The following is a 26,245-nucleotide window of genomic DNA, read 5'->3' as shown; positions in this document are numbered from 1 at the left end:
AATATTATGTAGTGTCCTTCTTTGTCTCTAGTTATGGCCGTCATTTTGAAATCTATTTTATCAGATATGAGTATTGCTACCCCAGCTTTTTTTTTTTTCCCTTTCTGTTTGCTTGGACTATTTTTTCCATCCTTTCAATTTCAACTTATGTGAGTATTTTGTTGTGAGGTGGGTCTCTTGTAAACAACATATAGATGAGTCATGCTTTCTTATCCAATCAGCTACTCTGTGTCTTTTTATGAAAGCATTCAATCTATTTACATTTCAGGTCATTATTGATATGTGTTTATTTATTGACATTTTTGTTTAGTGTGTTTGTATTTTTCTTCCCATTTCCCCTGCTAATTACAGCCGTCCTTTTAACATTTCTTGCTGCTTTTGTTTGGTGCTAGTGTATTCCCTTAGCCTTCTTTTGTCTGAGAAGCTCTTTATTTGACCTTCTATTTTAAATGATAGCCTTGCTGGGTAGACTAGTCTTGAATTCAGATTCTTGTTTTTTATGACCTTGATTATCTCATGCCATTTCCTTCTTGCCTCTAGTGTTTCTGTTGAGAAGTCAGCTGAAAGCCTAATGGGGTTTCCTTTGTAGGTAACCTGTTGCTTCTCTCTTGCTGCTCTTAGGATTCTCTCTTTGTCTTAAATTTTTGGCACTTTGATTACTATGTGTCTTGGTGTGGGCTTGTTTTGGTTCTTCTTACTTGGGCCTCTCTGTGCTTCTTCTTTTTTTTTTTTTATCCTCACCCGAGGACATTTTTCCATTTTTTGTACAGATAGAGTGGGAGGGAGAGAGAGGAAGGGAGAGAGTGAGAGAAACATCGACGTGAAGGGACACATCGAGTGGCTGCCACCCGCACGACCAACCAGGGCCGGGGACAAACTGCAACCGAGGTACGTGCCCTTAGCGGGAACCGAACCCGGGTCTCTCTGTACCGCAGGCCGACACTCTAACCGCTGAGCCAAACTGGCCAGGGCTCTCTGTGCTTTTTGAACTTGAATATCTTCTTCCTTCACCATATTAGGAAAGTTTTCTGTCACTATTTCTTTGAATATATTCTCTAACCCTTGCTCATTTTCCTCTTCTTCACAGACTCTTATGATGCAAATGTTATTACATTTCCAGTTGTCCCACAGTTCTCTTAAACTGTCTTCCTGCTTTTTAATTGTTTTTTCCTTTTGGTTTTTTGATTGGTTGATATTTTCTATCCTATCTTCTAATTCACTGATCCGGTCCTCAGCCTCTTCTACTCTGCTATTTAGACTTTCCAATGTGTTTTTTATTTCTACTCTGTCATTCTTCATTTCTTCTTGGTGGTTTTCAATTTGCAACTGGTTGATTTTCAACATTTCTTTGTTTTTACTCATGGTGCTCATGTCCTTACACATGATGTTGAGCTTCCTCAAGATCATGGCTTTGAATACTAGTTCTGTTAATTTGCTTAACTGCACCTCATTTATCTCATCTTCGGTAGGGGTGTCTTGTTCTTTCATTGGCTTTTGTTTCTGGTTTTCACCATTTTGGCTATCACAGTGGGCTTTGAAGTCTGTCACATTTTCCCTGTGGGTGTTGGTGTTCTGCTGATTGTGGCTCCCTCTCCTGGGTTTGGATGTGGCAGGGAGGACCTATTGTAAACACCACTGTGAAGTCTTATCTTTCCTGGTTAGAATTGCTGGCCCAGGGAATGGTAGTTATTCTCTAGCTTTTTTGCCTGGAGGCCATTAGTAGTGGTCACCTGAAGAACCTTGATTTATGAGTTTACTGAAAAACTCCCTCCGGTGCTCAGTGTAAGAGGATGTCCCGAGGGTGGGGCAGATGCTGGTTGTTAATGGTCCTAAATTAGCATTTGAATGGCCACCAGCTGGGGTTGAATCTCAAAGGGTGGGGCCGCAGCCTCTCCCCAGGGCCCTGGGAAGGAGTAAGATGACCACAGACCTGCATGGCTGCTCTCAGCAAAAGCTCTGAGCCCCCTCCAAATCTCGAGTGTCCCCACACAGTTCCAGTCCAGTCTGTCTTCCCGTTGCCAGAGCCCAAGGTGAGTGGCTGCTGCCAGTTTAGCCTCTGTCAGGGCTCTCCACCTTGGAGCCGCCTGGGACTTTAACCTGAGGGCGCTGCTCTCATCTAAGAGTGCCTGAGGCAGCGGCACCAGCTGAGGGTGTAGCACCCAGCGAAGGTCACAGGACCCAGCAGAGGTAGCTGCTGGTCCCATTCAAGTCCACAGGACCCAGCCTGGGGCGCAGTTTCCAGCCGAGGCCGCTGGTCCCAGCAAAGGTTGCAGGACCCAGCCGAGGTCACCGGACCCAGCCGTGGCGACAGCAGGTCCCAGCTGAGGTCACAGGACCCAGCCAAGGGCACAGCTTTCAGCTGAGAATGCTCGTCCCAGCCCAGGCCACTGCGGACCGTGGGCTCCCGGTCCCCTCCCTGTCTTTGCAAGCCTACCAGAATTGAGTCAATGTCCCTGGTTATGTGGTCCTCAAGCTGCCTTTCGGTTGACCCTTCCAAAGACTATTTGTCTTTATTTTTGTTGCAATTCCAGTTTGGTCCTGGGAGATGGTCTGTGTAGCTTCCATTCACTCCGCCATTTTTTCTCTTCCTCCCGGCTTCTTAGGATATATTCCAAAAATTGGGATCACTGGGTCAAATGGAAGTTCCATTTTTAATTTTTTGAGGAAACTTCAAATTGTTTTCCATAGTGTCTGCACCAGTCTGCATTGCCCCCAGCACTGTATTGGAGTACCTTTTTTTCCACATCCTTGTCAATATTTGTTGTTTGAGGATTTGTTGATTGCTACCATTCTGGCACGTGTAAGGTTATATCTCTCAGTTATTTTAATTTGCATCTCTCTGATGATTAGAGATGTTAAGCATTTTTTCATATATGTCCTGGCCATTGGTATGTCTTCTTTGGAGAAGTTTCTATTCAGGTCTTCTGCCCCACCCCCTTAAAAGTTCTTTCTTTATTGATTTTTAGAGAGAGAGGAAGGGAGAGGGAGTGAGAGATAGAAACATCGATGAGAAAGAACATTGATTGGCCCCCTCCTGCATGCCTTACACTGGGGATTGGGCCCACAACCTGGGCATGTGCTCTGACCGGGAATTGAACCAGCGTCTTCTTAGTGCATGGGTTGATGCTCAACCACTGCCCCACAATGGCCGGGCTCCTCTGTCCCTTTTTGAATTGGATTCTTTGTCTTTTTTTGTTGTTCTTGGTTGTATGATTACTTTATATAATTTGGGAATTAACCCCATATCTGATATATCTCTGGCAAATATGTTCTCCCAGAGGGTGGGTTAACTTTGTATTTTTCTGCTGCTTTCTTTTGCAATGCAGAAGCTTTTTAGTCTGATATAGACCCATTTAATAATTTTTCCTTTGTTCTCTTGCCCTATGCAATGTATCAGTGAAAATTTTGTTCCATATGATGTCTGGTATTTTTCTGAATACATTTTCTTCTAGGATTTGTATGGTTTCATGGGTTACATTTAAGTCTTTTATCTATTTTGAGTTTATTCTTGTGTATGGTGTATGTTGTCGTTCTAGTTTTATTTCTTTAGATATAGCTGTTTAATTTTTCCAACCCCATTTATTTTATTTTATTTTTTATTAATTAATTTATTTTTGTTACAGATGTTTCTCCTTCTCCCCCCACTGATTCCCCCCTCCCACTCCCTCCCCTCCCCTTCCCCAGCTTTGTTGTCCATGTTCATTGTTCATGCATACATGCATATAAATTCTGTGGTTTATCTCTCCCCCCCACCCCTTCTTCTGGGGACTGTCTTTACTTTGTTGTATGCTGTTTCTTCCTTTGTCAAATATTAATTGTGCATACTGTCTTAGGTCAATATCTGCGTTCTCTGTTCTGTTCTATTGATCTATATGTTGGTTCTTGTGCCAATACCAGACTATTTTGATTATGATGGCTTTGTGGTATAACTTAATATCTGGTATTATAATCCCTCCCTCGTTGTTCTTTTTTTTTTTTTTTTAAGAAAATTGCTGTGTCTATTTGGTATTGTTTTTTGTTTTCATGTAAACTTTTGAAGTATTTGTTCTAGATCTGTGAAATATGTCATGTCATTAGTACTTTAATAGGGATTGTATTGAATCTGCATATTGCTTTGTGTACTATGGATATTTTAATGATGTTGATTCTTCTAACTTATGAACATGGTATATATTTCCACTTTTTTGTAACTTTTTCTATTTCTCTTTTAAATTTCCTGTAGTTTTCTGAGAATAGGTCTTTATCTCCTTGGTTAAGTTTATTCCTAGGTATTTTATTTTATTTTTTGTTGTTGTTGGCAATGGCAAATGGGATTGTTTTTTACTTTCCATTTCTGGGAGTTCATTATTGGTGTATACAAATGCCATTGATTTCTGGATGTTAATTTTGTGTCCTTCTACTTTGCCAAATTCACTGGTTAAACCTAGATTGTTAGTGGAGCCTTTAGGGTTTTCTATCTACAATATCATATCATCTGTGAACAATGACAGTTTCACTTACCTTTTTCTGATTTGGAACTCTATTATTTTTTCTTTTGTCTAATTGCTATGGATCAGACTTCAGTTCTCTGTTAAATAACAGTAGCAAAGTGGGGATTTCTTAAGAAAAATTTTCTTAAGAGAAATGCTTTTAGTTTTTGCCTATTGAATATGATGTTGGCTGTAGGTTTTTCATATATGGCCTTTATTATCTTTAGATATGATCTTTTTATTCCCACTTTGCTGAGCGTTTTTATCAGAAATCAGTGTTGAATTATGACAAACGCTTTTTCAGCATCTATTGATGTGATCGTACGGTTTTTCTTTCATTTTGTTTATGTGGCGTATCACATTTATTGAATTGCAAATATTGTACCAGCCTTGCATCCCTGAAATGAATCCCATTTGATCATGGTGAATAATTTTTTTAATGTATTGCTGTATCTGATTTACTACTATTTTGTTAAGGATTTTGGCATCTATGTTCATCAAGTATATTGGCCTGTAGTATTCTTTCTTTGTAGTGTCTTTATCTGCTTTGGGAATTCGAATTATGCTGGCCTCATAAAATGAGTTTGGAAGTCTTCCTTCTTTTTGAACATTCTGGAATAGTTTGAGGAGAATGGGTGTTAGTTCTTCTTTGAATGTTTGGTAAAACTCCACCGTGAAGTGGCCTGGTGTGGGTTTTTGTTGCCTGGGAGTTTCTTGATTACATCTTCAATTTCCTTAGTTGTTATTGGCCTGTTCAAGTTTTCTGTCTCTTCCTGATTGAGTTTGGGAGACTCCTTTATTCTGGAAATTTGGCCACTTCACCTAAGTTGTCCAATTTGTTGGCCTATAATTGTTCATAGTAATTTTTAACAGTCATTTGAATTTCTGTGGTGTGTGTTGTACCTTCTCCTGTTTTTTATTTATTTATTTTTTTCTGATTTTTTATTTTATTTTATTACTTGGCTCCCCTCTCTTTGTTTCTGGTGATTTTGGGTAAAGGTTCATCAATCATGTTTATCTTTTCAAAGAACCAGCTCTTTGTTTCATTGATCTTTTGAATTAATTTTTTTATTCTCTATGTCACTTATTTCTGTTCTGACCTTTAATATTTCTTTTCATCTAGTTGCTCTGGGTTTTTCTTTTTGTTTGCCTTCTAGTTCTTTAAGTTGTAGAATCACATAGTATATTCAAAAAGTTTCTCTTTTTTTGAGGTAGGCCTGTAGTGCTATAAACTTTCCTCTCAGGAGTGCTTTTGCTGCATCCCATTGATTTTTTGTGGTTGTGTGGTCATTGTCATTGATTTCCAGGAAGTTTTTATTTCTTCCTTGATATTCTTGGTAACCCATTTATTATTTAATAACATGCTATTTAACCTAGATGTGTTTGAATTTTTTTGACTGTTTTTATTGTAACTAATTTCTAGTTTCATGCAATTGTGAGCTGAGAAGATGCTTGATATGATTTCAATCTTCTTGTAAAGACATAGTTTGTGTCCTATCATGTAGTCTATCTTTTGGAATGTCCTCTGTGCACTTGAGAAGCATGTGAATTCTGCAGTTTTGAAGTATAATTCTCTGTAAATATCTATTTAATCTAGGAGTTATGTGGGTGTCTTTCCGTGTTCCACCACTCTGCTGGGGAGCCAGATTGGAGTTTTAACCCCCCAACTTCTCAGAGAGAACTGCTCACAGCTAAGACAGCCCTCAATTGCTTCCTGTGAGCACTGAGCCAGCCCTCTCCTGCCTCCACAGCTCCTACCAGTCTCAATTAGGGATCCTCTTTATGTCCCTGGTTATAAGGGTTCTCTCCAGCTGCTCTTCAGTTGGTTTTTCCAGATAACTTGTCTTTATTTTGGTTGTAATTTGAGTTTGGTCCTGGGGGTCGTTCTCTGTAGCTTTCATTTACTCTGCCACCATTTTGAATCTTCTAGTGGTTTTTATTATAGTTGATTTCTTGTTTTATGCCATTGTTATCTGATAATATGCTTGATATGATTTCAAAGTTCTTGAATTTGTTAAACATTATATTTTATCTTAACATATGGTCTATATTTGATAATATTTCATATTCACTTGAGAAGAATATATATTCTGCCTCTTTTCAATGAAATGTACTGTAAGTATCAATTAGATCCAAATGATCTAGACTGTCATTTGAGGTCACTGTTTTCTTTTAGATTTTTTATTTGGAAGACCTATCCAGTGATGTCAGTGGTGTGTTAAATTCCCCTACTATGACCAACTTGCTGTTGATCTGTCCCTTAAAGTCAAGTAATTTTTTATATACTTAGGTGCTCCTGTATTTGGTGCATATATGTTAATAAGGGTTATATTTTCTTGTTTTAGTGACCCCTTTAGTATTATGTAGTGACTTTCTATTTTTCTTGTTATGGCCTTTGTTTTCAAATCTTTTTTTGTTAAATATGAGTATTGTAAACCCATCTTTTTTATTATTTACATTTTAAAGCAATATTTTGTTCCTCCCTTCAGTTTCAGTCTATGTGAATCTTTTCTTCTGAGGTGGATCGCTTGTACAAAGCATATATATGGGTCATGTTTACTTATCTATTCTTCTGCCCTATGTCTTTTTTTTTAGATGTGAAATAAGGCACATTTCAAAAAAATTTTTGTTATAGATATTTCTCCTTTTGTTCCCCCATTGACACCCTCCTCCCACACCCCCAGCATTATTGTCTATGTTCTTGTTTATGCATGAATGCATATAAATTCTGTGATTTATCTTTTCCCTCCCTCCACATTCACCTCTTCTGATATTTGTCAGTCTGCACCCCAATTCCATGTCTCTGGGTCTATTTTGTTCCTCAGCTTGTTTTGTTCATTATATTCTACTAATAAGTGAGATCATGTGATATTTGTCTTTCTCTGATTGGCTTGTTTCACTTAGGATAATACTCTCCACGTCCTTCCATGTCATCTGAAAGGATAAGAGATCACACTTTCTTACAGCTGTGTAGTGTTCCATTGTGTATATGTACCAAAGTTTTTTTATCCACTCATATATTGATGGACACTTGGGCTGTTTCCAGGTCTTAGTGACTGTAGATAATGCTCCTATGAACATAGGGGTACATATATTTTTTCTGATTGATGTTTCAGGCTTCTTAAGGTATACACCTAGAAGTGGGATCACTGGATCAAATGGCAGTTCAATTATTAATTTTCTGAGGAAACACCATATTGTTTTCCATAGTGGCTGCACCAGTCTGCATTCCCATCAGCAGTGTACTAGAGTCCCTTTTTCTCCACACCCTATACCAGCACTTGTTGTTTGATGTTTTGTTGATGGCAGCCATTCTGGCAGGTGTGAGGTGATACCTCATTGTTGTTTTAATTTGCATCTCTCTGATGATTAGTGACAATGAGCATTTTTTTATATGTCTCTTGGCCCTTTGTATGTCCTATTTGGAGAGGTGTCTATTTAGGTCCTCTGCCCATTTTTTTAATGGGTTATTTGTCTTTATTTTGTTGAGTTGTATGAGTACCCTATATATTTTGGAAATTAGACCCTTATCTGATGTATCATTGGCAATAATGCTCTTTTATATAGTGGTTTTCTTTCTGTGTTGATGGTTGTTTCTTTTGCTGTGCAGAAGCTTTTTGTTAGATGTATTCCCATGTGTTAATTATTTCTCTTGTTTCTATTGCCTTAGGCATTGTATCAGTGAAAATTCTCCTTCGTGTGATGTCTGCAATTTTGTTACCTGCATTTTCTTTTAGGATTTTTATGGATTCATGGGTCACATTTAAGTATTTTATCCATTTCGAGTTTATTCTTTTGTATGGTGTAAATTGGTGGTCTAGCTTTATATTTTTGCATTTGGTGTCCAATTTTTCACTACCATTTATTGAAGAGGCTATCTTTACTCCACTGTGTGCTATTGCCACCTTTGTCAAATATTAATTGAGCATATTTACTTGGGTGAATTTCTGGGTTCTCTGTTCTGTTCCATTGATCTATATGCTTGTTTTAATGCCAGTACCAGGGTGTTTTGATTACTATGGCTTTGCAGTATAACTTGATATCTTGTCTTGTGATCCCTTCTACTTTGTTTCTATTTTTCAAGATTGTTGTACCTATTCAGGGTCTTTTTTGGTTCCATATAAACTTTTGGAGTATTTGTACTAGTTCTGTGAAATATGTTGTTGATATTTTGATGGGGATTGCATTGAATGTATAGATTGCTTTTGGTAGTATGGACATTTTAATGATGTTAATTCTTCCAATCCATGAACAAGGTATATGCTTTCACTTTTTTATATCTTCCTCTATTTGTTTTTTCAATGACCTGTAGTTTTTTGTAAATAGACCCTTTACTTCTTTGGATAAGTTTATTTCTAGGTGTCTTAATTTATTTTCCGCAATGGTTAATAAGATTGCTTTCTTAGTTTCTCTTTTATTGAGTTAGTTGTTGATGTACAAGAATGCCTTCAATTTTTTGACATTAATTTTGTATTCTGCTACTTTGCCAAATTTATTTAATAAATCTAGTAAAGTTTTGATGGAGTTTTTAGGGTTTTCTATGTACAATGTCATGTCATCTGCAAATAATGACAGTTTCACTTTCTCCTTTCCAATATGGATTTTGTTTATGTTTTCTTCATATCTAAGAGCTGTTACTCACACTTCCAGTACTATGTGAAATAATAGTGGTAAAGTGAGCATCCCTATCTGATTTCTGTTCTTAAGGGAAATGCTTTTAATTTTTGCCCATTGAGTATGATGTTGGATGTAGGTTTTTCATATGTTGCCTTTATTATGTTAAGATATGACCCCTCTATTCTCACATTGCTGAGTGTTTTTATCAAATGGGGGTGCTGGATTTTGTTGAATAGTTTTTCAGCATCTATCAATATGATCATATGGTTTTCATCTTTCATTTTGTTTATGTGGTGTATCACATTTTTTGATTTGTGGATATTGTACCAGTCTTGCATCCCTGGGATGAATCTCACTTGGTCATGATGAATAATATTTTTTATGTATTGCTGGATCCGATTTGCTAATATTTTGTTAAGGATTTTGGCATCTATGTTCATCAGGTATATTAACCTATTGTTTTCTTTCTTTGTAGTGTCTTTTTCTGGTGTAAGAATTAGAATTATGTTGGCCTCATAAAGTGAGTTTGGAAGTCTTCCTTCTTCTTGGATTTTTTGGAATAATTTGAGGAGAATGGGTATTAGATCATCTTTGAGCATTTGGTAGCACTCCCCTGTGAAGCTCTCTGGGTCTGGGGTTTTGTTTGCTGGAGGTTTCTTGATTACATCTTCAATTTTCTTAGTTGTTATTGTTCTATTCAAGTTTTGTATCTCTTCCCAGTTCAGTTTTGGGAGACTGTGTATTTTTAGAAATGCGTCCATTTCACCTAGATTGTCCATTTTGTTGGTGTATAATTGTTCCTAGTGTATTTTATTGATCCACTGTATTTCTGTGGTGTCAATTGTTACTTCTCTTGTTTTTGATTTTGGTTATGTGGGTCTTCACTTTTTGTCTTGGTATGTCTGGCTAAGGGTCCTTCAATCTTGTTAATCTTTTCAAAGAATCAGCACTTTGTTTCATTGATCTTTTGAATTGGTGTTTTAGTTTTTATGCCGTTTATATCTGCTCTGACCTTCACTATTTCTTTCCTTTTACTTGCTCTCAGTTTTTCTTTTTGTTTGCTTTCTAGTTCTTTGAGTTGTAGGGTTAGAAAGTCAATTATGAATTTTTCTTGTTTCTTGATGTAAGCCTGTAGTGCTGTAAACTTCTCTATCTGGACTGCTTTCACTGCATCCCATCAATTTGGTGTTGTGTGTGTTCATTTTCATTGGTTTCCAGGAAGTTTATAATTTTTTCATTTATCTTCTTGGTAACCTATTTGTTATTTAATAACATCTTATGTAGCCTTTATGTGTTTGAATGTTTTTCCATGTTTTAGATGTAGTTGATTTCTAGTCTCATGCCATTATGATCTGAGAAGGTCCTTGATATGATTTCAATCTTCTTGAATTTGTAGAGATTTACTTTGTGTCCTGACATGTTGTCTATCTTTGAGAATGTTCTGTGTGCACTTGAGATGAATGTATATTTTGCAGCTTTGGGGTGAAATGTTCTGTAAATGTCAGTTAAGTCCAGCTCATCTAGTTGGTCATTTAATGACTGTGTGCCCCTGTTAATTTTTAGACTAGAAAATCTATCTAGTGGTGTCAGTGGGGTGTTTAAGTCATCCACTGTGATTGTATTGCTATTAATCTCTCCTTTGAAGTCCTCCAAAAGTTTTAAGATATATTTTGGTGCTCTTGTGTTTGGTGCATATATGTTTACCAGGGTTATATCCTCTTATTGGATTGTTCCTTTAACATTATGTAATGCTCTTTTTTGTCTCTTATTATGGCCCTCGTTTTGAAGTCTATCTTATCAGCTTTTTTTTCATTTCCATGTTTCTGAAAAAAAATTTTTTTGCATTTCTTCACTTTCATTCTGTGTGAGTCTTTTGTTGTGAGGTGGGTCTCTTGTAGACAGCATATATATAGGTCATGTTTTCTTATCCAATCGGCTACCCTATGTCTTGTGATTGTGGCATGTATGCCATTTACATTAAGGTTATTATTGATAGATTCTTATTAGTTGCCATTTTCATTTTATGTCTGTGTTCCCCTCTCTTCCTCCTCCTCCTTCTTCTTCTAGAAGTCCCTTTAGCATTTCTTGCAGTGCTGATGTGGTGGTGGTAAATTCCTTTAGCTTTTTGGGGGGTGGGGGCTCTGTAAAACTATTTCACCTTCTATTTTAAATGATAGCCTTGCTGGATAGAGTAATCTTGGGTTCAGACCCTTGCCTTTCATTACTTTGCACACTTCATGCCACTCCCTTCTGGCCTGCAGTGTTTCTATTCAGCTAAGTCTAATGGGAGCTACCGTGTAGGTAACTTTCTGTCTCTCTCTTGCTTCCTTTAAGATTCTTTCTTTGGCCCTGGCCGGTTTGGCTCAGCGGTTAGAGCGTCGGCCTGCGGTCCTGAGAGACCCGGGTTCAGTTCCCGCTAAGGGCACGTACCTCGGTTGCAGTTTGTCCCCGGCCCTGGTCGGTTGTGCGGGTGGCAACCACTCGATGTGTCCCTTTCACATCGATGTTTCTCTCTCTCTCTCTGTTCCTCTCTCTCCCTCCTACTCTACCTGAACAGAAAATGGAAAAATGTCCTCGGGTGAGGATAAAAAAAAAAAAAAGATTCTTTCTTTGGCCCAGGCGGTGTGGTTCAGTGGTGGATCATCGACCCTGCACCAAGAGGTCGCTGGTTCGATTTCCGGTCAGGGCACATGCCCAGGTTGTGGGCCTGATCCCCAGTTGGGGGCATGCAGTAGGCAGCCAATTGATGTTCTCTCTCATCAACATTTCTATCTCTCTCTCTCCCTCTCCCTTCCTCTCTCTCTAAAATCAATAAAAAATATTATTTCTTTGTCTTTAATGTTTGCCATATTAATTATGATGTGTCTAGCTGTGGGTTTCTGGGTTCATCTTGCTTGGTACTCTGTGTTTCCTGGACTTGTGTGACTTTTTCCTTTGCCAAATTAAGGAAGTTTTCTGTCATTATTTCTTCAAACATGTTCTCTATTCCTTTTCTGATTCTTCTCTTTCTGGTACCCATATGATGGAAATGTTGTTACACTTTATATTGTCCAAAGGCTTTCTTAAACTCTTCCCCTGTTTTTTTTTGTTTTGTTTTTGTTGTTGTTGTTGTTGTTATTTTTTCATTGTTTTCTCCATTTGATACTCTATTTGGGTGTGTTTTTTTCTACCTTGTCTTCTCACTCACTGATTTGGTCTTCAGTGTCTTCTAATCTACTATTGAATCCTTCTAAGCTATTTTTCATATCAGCTATGTCATTCTTTATTTCCTGTTGATTTTTATTCATAGCTTCTACCTCTTTTTTAAGCTGATGTAGTTCCCACTGAGATTTCTCTAATTCTCATTAAGTTGCTTGTAGTTTTCACTGAATTGTTTGAGCACCCTTATAATCATTGCTTTTAATTCTTTATCTGACAAATTGCTTCCTTCCATTTCTTGGATTATTTTTTTCTGGTGATTCCTCTTTTTCTTTCATTTGGGTGTTTTCTTTGTCTCCTCATTTCAGCTATCTGGTAGTTGTAGACCCAGGGAGGGATGTTGTGATGTGTAGGCAGGTCAGTGTGTATCAAATTAGACTGCTGTGCCTCCCAGACTCTTCTGGTGTGTAGCTCATCTTGCCTGCTGTGTGTCCTGGAGGATTGACTACTGGTGGCTGGTATTGTTGTGTTCTGGTATATGCCACTGCTGAATCACATGGGCCCCACTGGAGCCGCAGGCCCCACCGATGCCACAGGCAGTAGTATTGTGCAGCTCCGGCTGGAGCCACACTCCCCACTGGTCCCGCAGGCAGCTGGATCACCCAGTCCCTGCTAAAGGTACGGTCACTGCCAGTGCCACAGGCAGTTGTATTACTCAGAACCCACTGGAGCCCCAGGTCCCACTGCTGGTGCTTGGGGAGCCCTTCTGCCTGTTGGGGCTCAGCTCCTGTTCAGCCTCTACTGATGCTGTTGGGGGTGGGTCTCTACTGATGCTGTTGCCAGTCATGCTGCTGCTTCCTGAGAATTTATGTCTGCCCCTTAGCCTCTGTTGCCAGGTGTGTCTCAGCTGCTACTATGGGGGATAGTGTTGGGCTTCCATCCACTTGTGGCTTCCACAGCAGGCACCTTGACATTACCACTACTGTGCACTGGTCTGTGTTGACACAGCAGGGTTCACTGGTTCTATGGTGCAAGGTGCACTTGTGGGCTCAGGTTGCTGGGCCCTAGTCGCTCCCGCTGCCTCCTCCCAGAGAACACCAGGGATCTTCCAAAATGGCAGTGCCTCCCAGCCATACAGGAAAAGTGCTCTGACAAACTACTTACCACAGTAGCCTGCTGCTTCTTGTCCACAGCACAGGAACCTTCTGCCCCATGTTTCTGTACTGCTCGAGGTTGCTCATCTGCACTCATGTCCACTCATACTTTCTTGTTCACTCGCTCACTCTCTTGCACACTCACTCTCCCTCCAATCCTGCCTACTGCCATCTGACCTACCCTACATATTTTGATTGGAGCATTTAATCCGCTTACAATTAAGGTTATTGATAAATACTTATTTATTGCCATTTTTTCTTTACACCTTTGTTCCTCTCTCTCTCAATTTCTTTTTTTTAAAGCAGTCCCTCTAACAATTCTTGCAGTGCTGTTTTGGTGATAACTTATTTTGATAGAACTTTAACTTTTTTTTTTTTTGTCTGGGAAGCTCTTTACTACACCTTCAGTTTTAAATGTTAGCCTTGCTGGATAGTGTAGTTTTGGTTTTGGTCCCTTGCTTTTCATTACTTTGTATGCTTCATACCACTCCTTTGTAGGCTGCGGTGTCTCTATTGAGAAATCAGCCAACTGTATAATGCGTACTTTCTTGTAGGGAACTTTCTGTATCTCTTTTGCTGCCTGTATGATTCTTCTTTTTTCTTCAACATTTTCAGTTTTAATTATGATATGTCTAGGTGTGTGTCTCTTTGGGTTTATCTTGAATGGGATTCTCTATGTTTCCTGCTCTTATGTGACTTTTTCCTTCACCAGGTTAGAGAAGTCTTCTGTCATTATTTCTTCAAGCAGATTATCTATTCCTTGCTCATATTCTTCACCTTCTGTTGCCCTTATGATGTGGATATTGTTATATTTCATACTATCCCAAAGTTTCCTTAAACTATCCTCATGCTTTTTAAAATTTTTTTTCTTTTTATTGATTTTAGAGAGAGAGGAAGTGAATGGGGGAGAGAGATAAAAACATTGATGAGAAAGAACACTGATTGGCCACCTCCTGCATACCCCCCACTGGGGATGGGGCCACAACCTAGTCACGTGCCCTGACTGGGAATCAAACCGGCGACCTCTTGGTGCATGAGTTGATGCTCAAACACTGAGCCACACCAGCAGGGCCTCATGCTTTTTAATTATATTTTCTTTTTGATTGGGTATTTTTTCCTACCTTGCTTTCTAGATCACTTTTTTGATCCTCTACTTTATCCAATCTACTCTTAATTTGTTCCAGTGTATTCTTTTTTTAATTTTTAAATTTATTAATTTGTTTTAGTTACAGATGTTTCTCATTTTTCCCTCATTGACACCCTCCTCCCCTTCCCCCCACCCCATCCCCAGCTTTGTTGTCAATATTCATTGGTCATGCATACATGCATGCAAGTTCTGTGGTTTATCTCTTCTCGGACACCCCCCTCCTCTGAGGCTTGTCAGCCTGTACCCCACCTCCATGTCTCTGGGTTAATTTTGTTCAGCAATTTGTTTAGTTCATTATATTCCACAAATAAGTGAGATTATGTGATATTTGTCTTTCTCTGCTTGGCTTATTTTGCTTAGCATAATACTCTCCAGGTCTTTCCATGCTATCTCAAAGGATAAGAGATCTTTCTTTCTTACAGCTGCATAGTATTCCATTGTGTACATGTACCACATGAATTTAATGAATTTAATCCATTCATCTATTGATGGACACTTGGGTTGTTTCTAGATGTTAGCTATTGTAAATAGTGCTGCTATAAACATAGGGGTATATATATTCTTTCTGATTGATGTTTCAGGTTTCTTAGAGTATATTCTTAGAAGTGGGATTACTGGGTCAAATGGCAGTTCAATTTTTAACATTTTGAGGTAACACCATATGGTTCTCCATAGTGCTTGCACCAGTCTGCATTCCCACCAGCAGTGTACTAGAGTCCCCTTTTCTCCACACCCTCGCCAACACTTATTGTTTGATGATTTGTTGATGGCAGCCATTCTGACAGGTGTGAGGTGATACCTCATAGTTGTTTTAATTTACACCTCTCTGATGATTAGTGATGTTGAGCACTTCTTCATATGTCTCTTAGCTATTTGTATGTCCTTCTGGAGAGGTGTCTATTTAGTTTCTCTGCCCATTTTTTAATTGGGTTCTTTGTCTTCCTTTTGTTGAGTTGTATGAGCACTCTATATATTTTGAAAATGAGCCCCTTATCTGATGCATCATTGGTGATTATGATATCCCATATAGTGGGAACCCTTTCTGTTTTTGATGACGATGCAGAAGCTTTTTAGTTTGATGTAGTTCCATGTGTTCATTTTTTCCTTTGTTTCTCTTGCCTTAGGTGTTGTATCGGTGAAAAATCTGTTGCATGTGATGTCTGAGATTTTGTTGCCTACATTTTCTTCTAGAATTTTTTATGGATTCACAAGTTACATTTTAGTCTTTTATTCATTTTGAGTTTATTCTTGTCTATGGTGCAAGTTGGTGTTCTAGCTTCATTTTTTTGCAGGTAGCTGTCCAATTTTCCCAACACCATTTATTGAAGAGACTGTCTTGACTCCACTGTATGCTCTTGCCACCTTTGTCAATATTAATTGAGCATATTGTCTTGGGTCAATTTGGTTCTCTATCCTTTTCCATTGATCTATGTGCCTATTCTTGTGCCAGTACCAGGCTGTTTTGAATACAATGGCTTTGTAGTATAACCTGAATTCTGGTAATGTGATCCCTCCAACTTTGTTCTTTTTTTTCAAGATTGCTGTGGCTATTTGGGGTCTTTTTTGGTTCCATATAAACTTTTGGAGTGTTTGTTTTAGTTCTGTGAAGTATGTCATTGGTATTTTAATGGGGATTTCATTGAATCTATAGATTGCTTCGGGTAGTATGGACATTTTAATGATGTTAATTCTTCCAATCCATGAACAAGGTATAAGCTTCCACTTTTTTATATCTTCCTCTATTTCTTTTTTCAATGACCTGTAGTTTCTGTGATGAGGTCCTTTACTTTTTTGGTTAAGTTGTTTGAGCATCTTATAACCATTACTTTGAACTCTGTATCTGATAAATTGCTTGCCTTCATTTTATTTAGATCATTTACTTGCAATTCTTCCTTTTCTTTCATTTGGGGTTTATTTCTTTTTTCACCGTTTTAGGTGTTTCTTTGTATTTTTTTCTATGTGTTAGCTGTAAATGCTAACTCCCATTCTTTGTGGGGTGGCCTTATATAGCAAGTGCTTTATGGGACCTCTTTGATCTCCTAAGCTGGGTGGTCTAGGAATGTCCCTTGTGTATGTTATTTGGGCTCTTTTGTTGTAAGTGAATCTTGAAGTTGATGTCTCATTTGTGGGTGGGATCTCTCCTCAGGCTTGCTGACTGTAATGATCAATCCTAACCACATTGTGCCAGCTCTTATATAGGTGCTGACAGAAACAAAACAAGGCAGAACAAGATCAAACCAATAATAACATGGACAACAGTACAAAAGAACATTAACAAGAAAGACAAAAAAAAAAAAAGAAAAGAAAGGGAAACAAAGAATACTAAATGACATGAGACTAAAAGAATTAGTGAGAGAATAAAAAGAAAAAAAACAACAAAAAATATAGGAGAGAAAAAGGAAAAGAAGTGTAAATAGAAAAGGAGATACAGAAACAAAAAATAAGCGAAATAATCATAATAATTTTGAAAAAGTATAGGGAATTAATTCAAATATAGAATAGGAACAGAGAAGAGTAAAAAAATAAAATAAGAAAAATTACAGATAACAATAAAAAGAAGAAGGGAATAAAAAGACTAGATTAATAGGGAAGAGAGAAACAAGAGATATAAAGATAAAAAAGGAAGAAAGAAATTAAGAAAAAACAACAATATTGGATCTGCTTTTTGTGGAGCTCACTGCAGTTTGCTCTAATGTTCTTGAATTTAGCCCTTGGTGTAGTGGTTCTGGGCCTTCCCAGAGGTTCTCTGATGCTAACCAATGTGAGTTACTGTCCCTGCCTGGCCCTGGGTAACCTGGTTGAAGCCAGGCATGGTGGTGCCCCAAGTAATCTGGTGTACATGGCCTCCATAGCTTAGAGGCTAGGTCTGCTTTGTGTCTCACATCATTAATATTTCTGTTCTGAGCTGTTCACCCTGCCCCCATGGACCTGGTCTCTGTTGGGGTATCAGGGTCCTCACCAGGATGGGTTGAACAATCATGTTTTCAGAGTTGTGTCCATAGCTTGCAGAAGGTGGGACAGATACTTCCTCTCCTTCCGATGTCTCAGCTCTGCCTGGCTTGCTGGCACCCCCCTGGCTGCTACCTCAAGCAGGAGGGGCTTAATACAATAATAATTTTGAAAATCAGCCCATCTTGGCATTCCAAACTCTTAGTGCTGCTGGCCATGCTTGGTGGGGCCTCCATCCAGGCTCTGACCAGGCTCAATGACTGAGTCCCCTGTGTCACCAAGCCCAGCTGCAGGTGTGTAAATTTCCAGTCCAGCATCATTTCCCCTTGCCTTGGGTCACTGCAAGTTGAGGCAGAAGCAGCCATTCTATAGGTGGGCGAAAGGGTGCCTTCCCTGCCCTCTAGTTGGGCAGGACTGATGTTTCTTCCCAGGTCCCACTGTCCAGTCTGTCCTGCTCTCTGCCAAGCGTTCCTCCAGGAAATAAAGAAACCCTCAGTTTCAATGCTGGGTGTGTCCATCAGACCCCTCTTCTTCCTTGAGCCCCACCACATGGCCCCTCCCACAGACTAGTATCCAGGGAGCTTCCCAGATGTGAAGATGGTGGGGCACTCATGCTGCTCTCTCTCCTTTTTGCATTTTTTTCCCATTTACTTCACATGGGTCATAGGTGACCTCCTTGATAAACTTTGTACAAGTCACCTTCATTCCATTCCCAAGTGCTTTGTCAATTCTATTTTCTCTCTCTGGAAGTTTTGTTGTTCAGATCTTTTCTTGTGTTTTCTCATTTTATTCAGATCTCTGCTCACCTTATTGGAGAGACTTTCTCTGACTAGTACTCATCATCCTTCTCTGCTGTTGCCCTGAATTATGTAGCAACATTATACTTCTTACCTCCTTACATTACACTGTTGTATATATTTAGCTGCTTACATATTAATTGCATGCCCCCCTTCTCTGTAAAGTGAGCTTTTTGAGAGCAGGGGTCATGTGTTACTCTTCACAGCGGAAGCCCCAGCACCTAGCACAGAACCTCCAAGTAGTAGATGCTCAGCAGATACTTAACAAATGAATGAATGACCTCTGTAGTTGCTCAAAATATACAATTCCCTATGTTTTCCTTGCTTTTCTATCCAGTTTTGGCTCATGGAGTATCACTACAGTCACTCACCAGCACTCTTAAACTCCTAACTTACTTCAATCCAACTCCACTGCTTCCCTCTGAAAAAAAAAAATTCCACAGACATTGATGGATTGCTGACATTTATGACCTTATACTCTTGAATTCTGCTGGTCCTTCAACCTATGCCTGCAATCCTACTCTGTGACCCTAATCAATTCTGTCTCCTATTCCTTATAAAATTATTTTATGTATTGACCATTCCCTTCAACTTGTACATGGTGAATGTAAAACCAATTGTATGAGATTTGCTTTAACTTATTGTGTACCTTTTATCCCATGAAAGCATAGATAGTATTTGAGTCTCATCCACTCTTTCCTTAGCTGTGATCTGGCCCCAGGTAATTCCCCACGTATTCTCTGGATACCTCCCACCCTTTCAGAAAACTGGCCCAACTGATTCCTTTTCTTCTACCTGCATTTTCTCCTCTTTCTACTGGCTTATTGATCTCCTCCTAATCCTGTATGCTCCCTTCCTCTTTTGAATTCCTTTGACTCGTTTTTTTATGATTCTCTGCATGTTTCTTGTTCTTTCTCCCTTATATTTTGTCTCTTATTTTAATTAATCTTCCTCATTAAACAGCCTAAAATTAACCACCTAAACCACTTTATACATACAGTTCAGTAGCGTTAAGTATATTTACAATGTTGTCCAACCAATTTCCAGAACTCTTCATCTTGCAAAACTGAAACTATACCCATTAAAGAGCAAATTCCCATGCTCCTGTCCACTGGCAACCACTATTCTACTTTCTGTCTCTATGAATCTGGTTACTTTTAAGTACTCTCATATAAGTGGAATAATACTGTATTTATCTTTTCATGACTGGCTTATTTCACTTAACATAATGTCCTCAAGATTTATTCATATTGTAGTGTCAGAATTTCCTTTTTAAGGATGAATAATGTTCCATTGTATGGTTAGACAAGGTTTTGTTTATCTATTCTTCTATGGACACTTAGGTTGCTTCCACATTTTGGCTATTTGATATTATGTTGTTATGAATGTGGATGTACAAATATCTCTTTGAAACATTGCTTTCAATTTTGGTAGGTATATACCCAGAAGTGGAATTGCTGGATCACATTTCAATTATATTTTTAAATTTTTGAGGAACCAACATACCATTTTCCATACAGTCTACACTATTTGACATTCCTAAAATTGCCCAAGGGTTCCAATTTCTCCACATCCTTGCCAGCACTTGTTATTTTCTGTTTTTGTGGTTGTTGTTGATAGTAGACATCCTAATGGGTGTGAAGTGATATCTTATTGTGGTTTTTAAATATATATATTTTTATTGATTTTTTTTTAGAGATAGAGGAAGGGAGAGAGAGAGAAATATCGAGGTGAAAGAAAAACATCAAATAACTGCCTCCTGTATGCCCCCCACTGAAGATTTAGCCTGCAACCCAGGCATGGGCCCTGACTAAGAATCAAACCAGGACCTCTCAGTCCATGGGATGACCCTGAGTCCACTGAACCACATTGGCTGAGCGATGGTGGATTTTGATTTGTATTTCCCCAATGAGTACTGATATTGAGCATCTTTCAATGTGCTTACTGGCCTTTTGTATATCTTCTTTAGATAAATGTCTATTCAAGTCCGTTTTTCATTTTAAAAACTGAGTTGTTCATTTTTTGTCATTCTTGATTTGTCTTTGAGTCCCACTTACCATAAACTCCATTACTTTGCCCCACTTCTAAAAACTGAGGTTCAGGAAAGTTGGATGACTATTAGGAAGTTGACACAGAGGCCCTGGACCATATCTACATATACTCTGTAGTCCTGGCTAAGTGTCAAGTGCATCAGGACTACAACTAACCCTCTAAATTGTACTTCTGAAACAATAGAAAGGAGTGCCACTTGAGGAAAGCTCTTGACTTGGACATGCATTGGTCCATAAAAGTTTTTATTGCCTCATCCCAAAACCCTATGAGGTAGCTTTCTAGAAGGATAGGTATCCTTGTCCTGGGGTCAGACTGCTTGAAGGAACTTGGAGAAGTCAGTTTCAGTTTTGTGGTATTGGAATTACTGGACTATACAGATATGCTTTCTGTATAGGATAGGACAAGGCTCAGGAGGAACAAACTGCAAATCACATTGAGAATCTTGAGTGGGCTATGTGTGTCATTTTTCATTCAGTAGTCATCTATTGTGTGCCTAAGAGTCAGGCAGTTGCTAGGGAGGTACAAATAGAATTGCAACTTGGTCAAAGTTAAGTTTGTCTTTCAAATTCTGGAGTGTAGAAAAATATTAGAAAAGCACACCCTGGCCATTTTGGCTCAAGGGTAGAGCATCAGCCTGTGGACCAATGAGTCACAGGTTCAATTCTGGCCGAAGGCATATACCTCAGTTGCGGTTTGTCCCTGGCCCTGGCTGGAGTCATGTAGGAGGCAACCAGTCGATGTGTCCCTCTCACGTCAGTGCTTCCCTTTCTCTCCCTTTCTCTCTCTCTCTCTCCCCCTTCCACTCTGTCTGAAGATAAATAGAAAAATATCCTCAGGTGAGGATTTTTAAAAAAGTATTAGGAAACCAGATGTAGAAATATTAACCAATAATCTCTGACTCCTGCTCCTGTATTATTGACATTATAATTTTAACTTTTTCTTCTTTGACAATTTAGATTAAAATTATGCTGCCTGATTAAAATGTGCCATCTTGGAAAGGGGAAGGGAAATTTAAACATAATTTTCCTTTATTACTTAAAAAAAATCTACAGTTAAATCATATGCTGCTTTGCCCCACCTATAGAATACAACTTTCCAATGTAGCTAAAGAAAGTGTTTGCTGTTCAGAATAATTTTTTTAGATTTGTTCATAACCAGCTTTTAAGATGACTAAATAAAATAATGTGTAAAACTTTCCAGCAAAATCAGGGTAATAGGTTGTTTCATTTTTTTCTCTTTTTAGTCTACCCATGAGTAAAAGAGATTACTAAGTGAATTAATAAGTAAGCAGGCAAACAGTAAAGTGTTCTTTTATCTAATAGCCAGGGCATTTATCAACAGGCTTCACACAATAAATTTGCTATTTATAAATGAGTCCCATATAGTATTTGAAGCATTTATAAGACCTATACAAGCCTTCCTCCCCCTTCCTACTTGTAGCAATATGAGTGCAATCCTCAAAGAGAAAGAAGACCAGTATTGCTTTTTAAATGTCCCTTTAGACTATTCATTTACTTAAACTAACACCCCCTCTCTGATTGAAAACCTTGAAACTAGCACAGGCAATCAGAACAGGATGTGACATCCAATGCCTTTGTTGCACACACTGTGATTCGGCTGCAGCAGACTCCTTGTCAACCTTCAAATAAGGAGTCCCTTTGGTTTTTGCTGCATCTTTATGAGTTCTTGTTCTTTTTTTTTGAAACCCAGCTCGTAAACCTCATTGCCTTCTTAGAGCCACCATTTTCATCACTTGTAGGTTACTTTCCCCTTTCTCTACTGAATTCCTATCATACTCTGCTCATATCTGTTAGAGCCCTGATCACATTATATGGCCATTATGTGTTCATAAGGCTATCTCTCCCACTGGACTGTTAACTCCTAGAAAACAAGGACTAAAACTGATTCATCTTTTAACCTTCCCACTTATCTATAAATGCCTAGCATAGTTCTTGTACCAGTAGATACTCAGTAAATATTTGACAAAAGTTATAATTAGGATTAGGAAGGTAAATGGCAGTGTAGTCTAAAAGGGAAAAAAAGGATAAAAATGATGGGGGCTCTTAAAGAAGAAAAGAAATAGAAAGATATTAGGAGAAAGGGGTAAGTAAGGGAAGGAGGGAAGAAATAGAGAAACCCAAAACCCAGGATGGAAACACATAGAAAGCAGAGGAGTGAAGAGTTAAACAAAAATGCTAGGGAGGAAAGTAATATTGAGAAAGGGAACAATGTGAGGTGTACGAAATTAGGGCAACAAAAGTAGTCATCACTTTTTATCAGATATGCTTGGACATTTCTGACGCTCATCTATCCCTACTTGTACCTAGAAACAAAGAGGGGCGGCAGGAAGAAAAGTCCAGAGTGGGGAGTGATGCAGCAAACACTACAGACTATGAACTTGGCCAATGGATTTGGCCTGAGTCTGGGACTGACCTGCTCTCTTGGCCTCATCTTCCTTAGCCTCTCTCTTTTAACCCAGGCCTGAGCTTTTTATCTTCTCTTTTCTACATGGAAGGTCCATATATACACAAGTTATATATGTGGGAGCAAATGGGCACATGTGTGCATACTTGTTTTCAATTGAGATTTTTGTTTTACTCTGAAAAAATAATTCAAAGGAGAGTGTCATAACACTCCCCCATCTGCCCCTCCCCTTACTGTGTCAGAAGGGAGCGTTTGCATAGCTCCCTGGGAGGCTGTGGCACTAGCCTACAGCCTTGCAAGAGTGAAAAACCCTGGTGTGCCCCCTAGCTTGCTGAACACATTTACAGTGCATGAAGGGTGAGGTACTGATGTAATGATGGTTATAAACGTGCCATAGTATTTATTGTGTCTTTAAGGAAAAATGACTTTCAGACTCATGGAGCTCTCTTCCCCACAGGAGATGTGCCACTTGATGGTTGAAGCATTTTGGAGTTATTTCTCGGGTAACCAAAAAGTGTCTTGTGCCTATCAAAAGCAGCATGGAACAGCCCTGGATAAAAATCAGAAGTCCAGGTGGCTATTGTGGGTTCTGCCACTCAGTCTGAGGCTTTTTCTCATCTGTCAAATAGGCGTAATCTCACTCTACCTCATTAGGGTTATTGTGAGGATCAAATCACATTATTATGTAGGACTCTACATGTGACCAACATTTTACAGTTGTCAAATTATTTCTACCACCATTCTCTCATCCGATTATCTCAACAACCCTGACAAATATTTTTATCTTCATTTTACAAATGAAGAAAATAAAGCTCAAAGAGGAAAAGTTACTTGGCCAAAGCCACATAGCTGGTAAACCAGGATGATGCAAGTTTTTAGACACAAACCTAGCTATTCAGTGTTATTGGCTTTAGAGCCCCTGTTTTTTAACTTCTCTCTGGATTCCTCCTTTCTATAGCCTCTGAAGGTGCTCAATGGAAAGAGTTAATTAGATATTTTTGTTCTCCTCTCTCCCCTACTTTTTCTGGTCTCTAGAAGAAAACACCAGCAGCTCCAACAAAGAAAACCAGCACCACTTTCAACATCGTGGGGACCACCTATCCCATCAACCTGGCTAAGGACACTGAGTTCTCCACCATCTCCCAGGGTGCTGCTCACAGTGCCTCCTCAACCCCGACTATCATTGCTTCACCGAAAACCACCTATGTGCAGGACATCCCAACTGAGACCAAGACCTACAACAGTGTCAGCAAGGTTGACAAAATTTCTCGCATCATCTTTCCTGTGCTCTTTGCCATTTTCAATCTGGTCTATTGGGCCACATATGTCAACCGGGAGTCAGCTATCAAGGGCATGATCCGCAAACAGTAGATAGTGGTGGCATAGCAACCAGAGCACAGTATATCCTAGGAAGCATCTATACACCAAAACCCTGGGGCTCCTCTTCATGTGTTTCATGATTCTTTTCAACCCTCTACAAAGCTGTGACTCTCAACTAATACTTATTAATATCAATGAAAAAACATTTAACGGAAAAATTACTTGTTCCTCTAACATTGCTGGGTGTACCCTCATCAGAGCCAAACACTGCCATTTGTCCAGTTGCTCATTATAATCTGCCAGTCTCCCCAAACTGAGGGCACTGCATGTATTTCACTGCACTCTGCCCACTGCAAAAAGAAGAAGAGGCTCTATTACTTGTAGTGGGAGGCTTGGCTGTTTGAGTGGTCCAAACCTAGGAGGAGTGTTCACTGGTCCAGATCAGATGATTCTGACTCAGTAGGAAGCCAGGTAGGGCTATCCCATGTGGTCCTGCCTGCCACCTTCCCTGCCTACTGCAGGGCCCACTAGGCATAAGAACTAATAGCAAAGTCAGGTACAAGTGCTATCCTCTGAACATGGCCTCCAGTCCTTTTTTGGCTTGGAGGTTAGTGGGGACAACTGAGGCTCATCACTGTCTACCGTGTATAGAAAAACCTAATAGAACAAAACTGGACTGGCCTGACATCAAGGTGACTGATGCCCTGACATGTCTAGCCCCTCAGAAAAATGGTAACATTTTTGGGAAAGCCCTCTTCTCTCAAGCCCTCAACCCTTATAGCTAGCTGGACACTGCTTAGTTTGGACTCATTGCCACCTGCAAACTCTTTAAGAAAAAGATCAAGTAATTTTTAAATTTATACCAAAAAGGTACAAATATAAACAAAAAATATCTAGATCAAATGCCTACACAAATAATTTTTAAAGGATTAGAGTGATAGGAAAGTCACTTCCCTGCCAAGTTACCTAATCGAGTACTGGATGGGGCAAGAGATATGGGCTGGGTGGTAGTTGAGGCTTGAAGTCTTTCTCAAAAGACAGGGCCACTGGCAGACAAAATTAAATTCTTTCTTCCATACCATCCACATTTCACACCCTAGTCCAGACCCAAGAACTTTGTTCCCACTGTCAGGGAACTCTGGTCCTCTGTTAATGCTAATTCTAAGGTGAGGTGAATCAGAGTCTAGTCAAATTTTGAGTCAACTAAACCATTAATTTTATTACCAGTTTAATAATATATTATTTAGGGGCCATTTGATTTCATTTGTTCTTAATGCGAGTAAAAGAGACAGTTATAATTATAAAAATTTTATAAGGTAGAAAAACTAAGTTTTTGATGTTTAAGTGACTTGCCTAGGCTTCTTAGAAGTGTCTATAATAGAGAATCATCATGTGCCTCTTTCCAAAGGCCAAAATGAGGATAGGATTGAGAAGGGACGTCTACCTTAAACCTCAGAATCAGCACAATCTCAACAGGCCTGATGGGTCCTGAATGCAATTTGCTTGGATACCAAAATGATTTTTTAAAAGTCACAATGTGTTTACCCAAGGAGACCAATTCTAATAGTAAGGATTCAAGGGAACGAAATTAAGATGGCAGTCCCAGCCACTCATCCAGAGTATCCTAGAAACCCAAAGTAAAGACACAGACAGTACCAAAAACAGGTTCTCCCTGTCTACCCCTGAACAAAGCTCCTAAGGGATATGTCATTAACTACTGGTTGACTTTTCACCTATCCTTTCCCTATCCTCTGCTTCCTTGCCATTGCTGGGATAATGCATGCCAGTCCCAATATTTCTAAGACTATGTCTGTAGGTAAATTAATGACTATAAGAGAATAGTGTTGTGGATATGTGGGGATAGGGGGTGGGGGTGGGGCTGTTAATGATTGTCTTAAGGAATTAGAATGGAAGCCTGACATTTGCCTCTGTAGAAATTGTGTTTCCAAATGCTTTGGTGCAATGTTTAGTGGCTGTTTATTAAACTCTTTCTGAATTGTACTTGGACTGGATAACTTTTTTTTTTTAATCACTCTTTGCCTAACATAGGTAGTACTCTGTTCTTGGTTTTCATCCCCACTCTCTTGCCACCCTTATTTTCCACTTTCTAACACCACTGAAATATGCTAAAAATATATATACCCAGAGTAAGACACCTATTACAGCAATCCGAAATGG

General features: G+C 39.0%; 1 protein-coding gene across 1 annotated transcript in view; it reads left to right on the top strand.

Moving 5' to 3' along the window:
* Positions 1–25,267, top strand: part of GABRA3 (gamma-aminobutyric acid type A receptor subunit alpha3) — a 294,868-nt gene extending 269,601 nt beyond the window's left edge. The window contains exon 9 of the mRNA XM_036270472.1: positions 23,783–25,267. Coding sequence (XP_036126365.1) covers positions 23,783–24,118 — 336 coding nt within the window. The 3' untranslated portion in view covers positions 24,119–25,267. The remainder of the gene's footprint in view (positions 1–23,782) is intronic.
* The last annotated feature ends 978 nt before the right edge of the window (positions 25,268–26,245 follow it).

The sequence above is a fragment of the Molossus molossus genome, unplaced genomic scaffold (assembly GCF_014108415.1).
Source record: "Molossus molossus isolate mMolMol1 unplaced genomic scaffold, mMolMol1.p scaffold_m16_p_2, whole genome shotgun sequence".
NCBI lineage: Eukaryota > Metazoa > Chordata > Mammalia > Chiroptera > Molossidae > Molossus > Molossus molossus.
This window is presented reverse-complemented; position numbering and strand designations above follow the sequence as displayed.